At 39.4% G+C, this 6,598-nt stretch overlaps 2 protein-coding genes across 2 annotated transcripts in view; one reads left to right on the plus strand and one right to left on the minus strand.

Moving 5' to 3' along the window:
- LOC111661038 (nephronectin-like) overlaps positions 1-91 on the plus strand; it is a 5,015-nt gene extending 4,924 nt beyond the window's left edge. The window contains exon 10 of the mRNA XM_087176111.1: positions 1-91. This exon is cut by the window's left edge and continues 1,149 nt beyond it. The gene's annotated coding sequence lies outside the window, so the exon portion shown is untranslated.
- Positions 92-1,288: 1,197 nt separating this feature from the next.
- LOC111661068 (uncharacterized) lies at positions 1,289-4,101 on the minus strand. Its single transcript, XM_023414533.2, has 2 exons — positions 3,437-4,101; positions 1,289-3,204 (listed from the first exon to the last, which is right to left on the minus strand). Exons 1-2 carry the CDS (start codon positions 3,452-3,454, stop codon positions 2,350-2,352), a joined length of 873 nt encoding a protein of 290 aa, XP_023270301.1. The 5' UTR covers positions 3,455-4,101; the 3' UTR covers positions 1,289-2,349.
- Between the last annotated feature and the right edge of the window lie 2,497 nt (positions 4,102-6,598).

The raw sequence follows: 6,598 nt of genomic DNA on the forward strand, positions 1-6,598 counted from the left end.
AATATCTGTTGAGAGACCAGATGAGTGGTATTGTCTTTACTGATATGTATCATTTGTATTGATAAACTTATTGATTAATTTAAACAAACCATTGAGCCTCTTGATTTGCTTCTGTCATTTACAACAGAGAAGAAGAGCTGGGTGTTTTAATGTGTAATGAACTGTGATAACTGATTCAATAAGAAGTTATATTATTTTACATTAGACTAAAATATATCTTTCAATTAATTTTCAGTTAATCTGAAAATGTATAAGACGGTTAAAAAAAGACACGTCCTGTAGCTGATGTCTTTAAAGTTTATTATTACAGTTTTATTTTATCATTAAAAATTGTTGAATTAATTTTCTGTTTGATGGTAAAATGGTCAAATACTTGACTGAAGCAACCTCCAAGATTATTATCAGGAAATGACATGAAGTGACGTCTTATCTCTGATGTAAACGTGTTTGGATGTGACATGTTCATGTTTATGTCCTGTGGAGTAAAAGAGTTCAGTCCATTAATTGATTAATAGTTATTTTGATAATTTGATAATCATTTCAGTTGTTTTTCAAGCAGGAAATGTCAAATTTTTGTTGTTTCCAGCTTCTGAAACGTGAAGAGTCGATGTTTTTATTCGTCATGTCACAGAACTGAACTGAACGTCTGAGGTTTGTCGTCTTCGACTCAATAAGTGAAAAGTTGCTCCTCCTCAATAATCGACCTTTAACTTCAGCTGCAGGGAAAGAGAGGAGGAAGAGGAGGAGGAGGAGGAGGGGGGGGCAGTAACCTGTCTGGTGATTTGTGTTTAACATCTGGTTTAGAGGAGACACACACACACACACACACACACACACACACACACACACACACACTGATGGGCGGTGCAGTCAGAAACCTGATTGTTAGTTTACAGTGAGCTCGACAGATTCCTCAGTTTATAGACACAACATGAATGTGAAGAGTAAAACCTGTGATTTAGCTTCCTGTTCCTGTGGGTGTGTGTGTGTGTGTGTGTGTGTGTGTGTGTGTTTACAGCTGCTTGTTAACCCTGTAATTACCACAATAACCTCTCCACTCTCTCTTCACTCAGCTCCAGTCTTCTCCCTCTGCTGGTCACCAACATTGAAATCAAAAACTGTTTATAAACTCAAAATCGTCTCCATTTTATCTTCATTTTTAATTATTCTGTCAAATATTTTTACATTAACATGATTAATCATTTCTTTTACTGAACTTTTCATTTCATTTACTGAAGCAATCAATCAATTAATCAACTGGTTGAATGACAGAAAATGATTCTGATAATTATCAGTTAAAGCTTATTTATTGGGGTTTTGGTTCATTATGTCAAAAAGTCAAAGGTAAATGAACAAATTAATTTCCACATTTGCACATTCACATGAAGAGACTTCAAACAGACAAACATACATTCATAAAGTTAATAAATAAGATTTTCACAGGACTTTTCTTTGTCGCATGTGACAGTAAACGCAGCATCTTTAGGTTCTGGACAGTTGGTTGATCATAACAAACAGTTATAGTGGAGATATTTCACTGTTTTCTGACCATTTATACACTTAATAATTAAATGAGAATCGTCTTAAAGACAAAAAAATATTTCTAGCTTCATAAATCATAGAGAAAAAGTTCAAAGTGCAGGAGCAGAAAACATCACGCAATTTTATCCCTCCATGCCAGTGACACACTTTGAAGGAACTTCTTCAAATTTGGCACAAACATCCACGAGGACTCAAGGATGAACTGATTATATTTTGGTGGTGAAAGGTCATGTGACTTCATGCAGAAATTACGGTTGGTATTTGATGTGACTGGATAAACAGGGATGTAAACTTAATGGAGAGGGTGATTCTAGTTCTTGAAGAAATATCACTTGATTATTAAGCCTTAATATTAAATACCAAATGACACAGGTCTCATCATGAATCATCCTACAAAATTATTATGAAATTGAGGACCTGTAAAACAGGATTGTCCCTGATATAAAAGTAAACTGTTAAAAATGTAAAAAAATCTTCTTTCATTGTTTTTTATTTCCCATATTAAGACCTATCACTGTGATAATACGAAGATAGGAGCTTTTACATTGTCGCCGGCCGGACCAGATCGTATATTTGTTATATACTTCACCTGCTTCAGTTCAGTTCTGAATGTTTGATTGTTTTCATTATAATAAAAAGTGTTCTGAGAAAACATTATTTGGCCTCCGTATTATTACAGGGTCGGATGTGAGCCGATTTTCAAGTGGACCATGAGTTGGAAAAGGTTGGGAACCACTGCAGTAGACTGTGACTGTACATTCGACTGTACCGAGACTAAATGTGCTTCTCATATTCGTCCATCTCGGCTCAGACGCAGCGGTGTCTCTTCAGCTGGTTGGAGAACGTGAAGTGTTTCTTACACCGGTCGCACCAGTACGGTTTCTCTCCGGTGTGAGTCCGGACGTGTCTTGACAGATTGGAGGACGTGATGAAGCTTTTGCCGCAGTGTTCGCAGCGGTACGGTTTGTCTCCGGTGTGGACCCGTTTGTGCAGCAGACACGTCGTTATGTGACTGAAGCTCTTCCCGCACCGGTCGCAGCTGTACGGTCTCTCTCCCGTGTGGACGCGCTCGTGTTCGGAGTGGTTGGTTGACGACGTGAAGGTTTTGTCGCAGAAGCGACACTGGTACGGTCTCTCTCCGGTGTGGATCCGCTGGTGGACTGTGTATGAGGAGTAATGGCTGAAGCTCCTCCCACACAGCTCGCAGGGATAGAGCTTCTCTCCCGTGTGGAGACGCCGGTGTCTCGTCAGGTTGGATTGCGTGAGGAAGACTTTGGAGCAGAGCGGACACTGGAAAGTTTTGTCACTGCTGTGGATGTGTTTGTGTTGTTGGCATGAGAATGAATCGGTGAAGCTCTTTCCGCAGTATTCACAGCTGTACGGTTTCTCACCGGCGTGTCGCCGCTGATGGAGCTTTAACGTTCCCGACTGCGTGAAAGATTTCCCGCACTCGTCACAATGGTGCGGTTTCTCTCCACTGTGGATTCGGCGGTGAGTTCTTAAGCTGCTCAACTGAGTGAAATCCTTTCCACACTGGTCACAGTGATGCGGTTTGTCTCCGGTGTGAACACTCTGATGGTCCTTCAGGTGTTGTGTTGATGTGAAGGCTTTGTCACAGAACTGACAGCTGTGAGGTCTGGGTCTCTGTTTGCCTCTCCGTTTCTACGGTGACAGACAGAAATACAAAGCCTGGGTGAGTGATGTGGAATGACATCACAAGAGCTGTGTCCCAATTCGGAGGATGCACCTTCGAAAACGGCAACTGTAACCACAACCAGCAATGATGTCACACTGATATAATCCAATGAATCGATCTCGCTGATACTGACGTGATTACGCGACTCAGATATCAGCAGATTAACAGTAACAGCACCACAGGTTAAGTTTTACTCACCTGCTCTGAGGAGCTCATGATGCCTCCTCTTCAGTTTCTCTTCCCATCGTTCAGCTGTGATGTCAAACAGAGACAGTCATAAAGCAGGGAGCAGTTCATTGACAGTAATAATAATAATTTTGTTAATAATATTAATACATCTTAACAGGATATAAAGGAATGAGAAGTTAGAAAAGTTATCACTCTTCTACATTTCTATTTCAGATATGTGAAAGCAAAAAAACCCACTAGACCACATGACATGAGACCAAGTCTAGATCAGAAAACCTCAACATGTGATCGGGACTTTATTAACAGGGAGAGGGTTTTGTTTTAGTGCAGGCATTACTCTATCGGTGAAGATCAGACTGGACCTAATAAAACTGCATCTCGTCTTGGACTGGATGACCATAAAGACTGTTCCTAGTCCACCACAACAATAAACGCTGTAAACAATCAGAGAACCGGTTTTATCTTTTTAATTTTCCGTTCATTTCCCCGCCTTAAATTAATATCTCTATCTTTAGTTTCTGAATCTAACTGTTGCTCAGTTTAAACCGCACCATCCCGCTTCCTGTCTCCGCGCGCTTCGCTGAAATGGCTCGTTCTATCCGGAAGTTAAGTGGGTTAAACTTGGAGAGCTTCACTAACCGCCGGACACAGACACCGCGCGGGAGGAAAAAGAACCCGATACATCACCTGTTCTCTCTGTTTATCATCCTCTCATCAACGCCCGGCCGCCATGATGCGCTGTAGACCCGTGTGGCGTTCAGGTTGCGTCACGTGACTGACGAAACGTCTTAAAGGGCCAGTTCGCCCAAAACTAACTGTTGTCAAGGGCGGACGGTGAAGTCTGAGTTTAGGTTTCCTTAAAATAAAATAAAAAAATGGTTGCGCAAAACACAAGAGCATCATCATAATCATGGTTATTTTTACTTGTAACAGACACTTTTAAATTCCTTCATGTTGTTGTAAACACAGTCGCCACCAGAGGGCGGCAGCATGAAGCAGATCTGATTCTATTTTGAACTGGTTTCTATTTACAGCCAAACTGGGAAGCAGTCAGAGCTTCATGGTCTGGACTCAGTGAGAAATGGATTCATAATGTTTTTATAACTTCCAGGTCTTCTGATCCAGGTTTCTCTACTGGTCTGGAAAGTCCTGAAAACTTTTGAAGTTCAATTTGATCATGAAAAGTTAGGAAACTGCACAAAAGCTTAGAAAAATATTCTCATTATTCAGTCTGACTCCTCCATAAATATTCACTTTAACTCATAATGTACAAAAGTTGAATTTTTTACCCTCATGTTCTTCTTATGGTAAATCTGACTGTTGTTTTCACATCACGTCTGTCAATCACCTGGAATGAGAAGGGAGTGTCATGTTTATCATTTTAAATAAGATTATGTGTCAACAAGTGCAAATATTAGCATTCCTTGCTTTTACACTAGAAATACCTGTTGAAAGATTCAATTCAAACTCAGAGATTTAAAGTATGATTGGCATGAATTTTTCATCTGTCACATGTGGAATCCACATCTGGATATATTCTGGATAATTAGGCTTTTTAGATAGATAGATAGATAGATAGATAGATAGATAGATAGATAGATAGATAGATAGATATTATATTAAATGGGCTCATTTGTGTGTTATTATGTGTAAATACAGGAGATCAGACTTTTAGTTTCTGTTTTAAATGATAAAGTTTTATTTGTAGGGTTGTTGACTTGTTTAATGATGAATCTCTTCAGCTGTTTATATTCTAAAGATCTTATATTTACCTACTTTCAATACCGGACATGAACTTTTAATGGAGTCTGTTGTTACTTTTATTGAACTGAGAGAGAGTGAAGAAAAGTTACATGTTGCTAAACAGAAACTTTGAGTTTTCAAACTATTTTTTTCCTGCAGCTTCGATTTAAAAAAAGAAAAAGAAAGTTCCTTCTTGTTGCTACGAGCGGCAGCCTCTCGCAGCGTGCACTGTGATTGGCCCGCAGCCTGTCACCTCGGGCCAATCAGATGCCAGTGCGTCCGCCATGAGAATCCATCATTCTTCTTTTTTTTCATAATCACTACTACGATTTATTATCGATACTACGTTAATATGAACGTGCGGCCTGTTTGTGCAGCTCGTGTCCGTCGTGTTGACGCTTCGTCCTGTCAATCTTCTCCTCCACCTCCATGATATAAATATAAATATGTGTTTGTTTAATAACGTAAACATGTTGTTATTGGTGTGAATGTTAGAAGAGAAGAATAAAACAGACGAAGGTTCAGTTTCAGTTATTTTCTTCGGTTATTTCACGACAGACTCGTGCGCCTCCACTGCAGGGCTCGGTGCTGTCACTGGCTGGCGGCTGTAATGGCGGGTCTGTCGAGTTTGAAAAAACACCCACGCGCGGAATATCCGGTTTAAGTAACATTCGATTCTTCTTTACAAAATAAAAGTTTTGCTTTTTTTACTTTTCGTCAAGGGTGGAATCACATTTATTAAAGTACTTTACTTATGTTCGGTTTAAGGTAGTTTTAATGCTGTGCTTTTGTTTGTTTGCGCAAATATAGCATCATGGGAATAAGGAATAGAGTGAACAGTGGCATTGTAAACATTTGGGGCTTATCCCCAATTTAAGTCGATATTCAGGGGACAGGCTCCCCCGGGGAATTGTAACTGTATCAAGCCATTTGCACATCTTTTTGGAAAAACATAAAAGTTGACCAAGAAAAGAAATCGTCCTTAGCCTGCATCATATTTTGAAACTGGTTGTTCTCTGTCGCCATCATTCTGAAACTACAACACAACAGATTTTGACAATGACTAATTTTTACTACTGCCACATAAAAAAATGCAAACATTGTCTGATGAGACTATTTTGAATTTATATGACATAGGTGGGGAATGAATTGGGCATAAACAGTGTCGCTCATCTTAACACCTAATGGACAAAGCACATACAGGCATTGTAAAAGTCCTGTAATACATATTAGCATATAGAGTTGTGAAAAATAAGCTACCAACAGAATAATTGACCTTATATGTGAGCATATATAGTCCGTGATATAATATAAATGTCATTCATGACCATATATACGATTTTCGTATGTGAAAACGAATGGCAGGGACCGTTCAGTTCGGTACGGGCTTTTATTTTGAAACCAACATAAGCGACAAGGCGGAAGTGT

Source organism: Seriola lalandi, unplaced genomic scaffold, assembly GCF_002814215.2.
Source record: "Seriola lalandi dorsalis isolate HSWRI2012SDOR001 ecotype SW California unplaced genomic scaffold, Sedor1 jcf7180002054532, whole genome shotgun sequence".
NCBI lineage: Eukaryota > Metazoa > Chordata > Actinopteri > Carangiformes > Carangidae > Seriola > Seriola lalandi.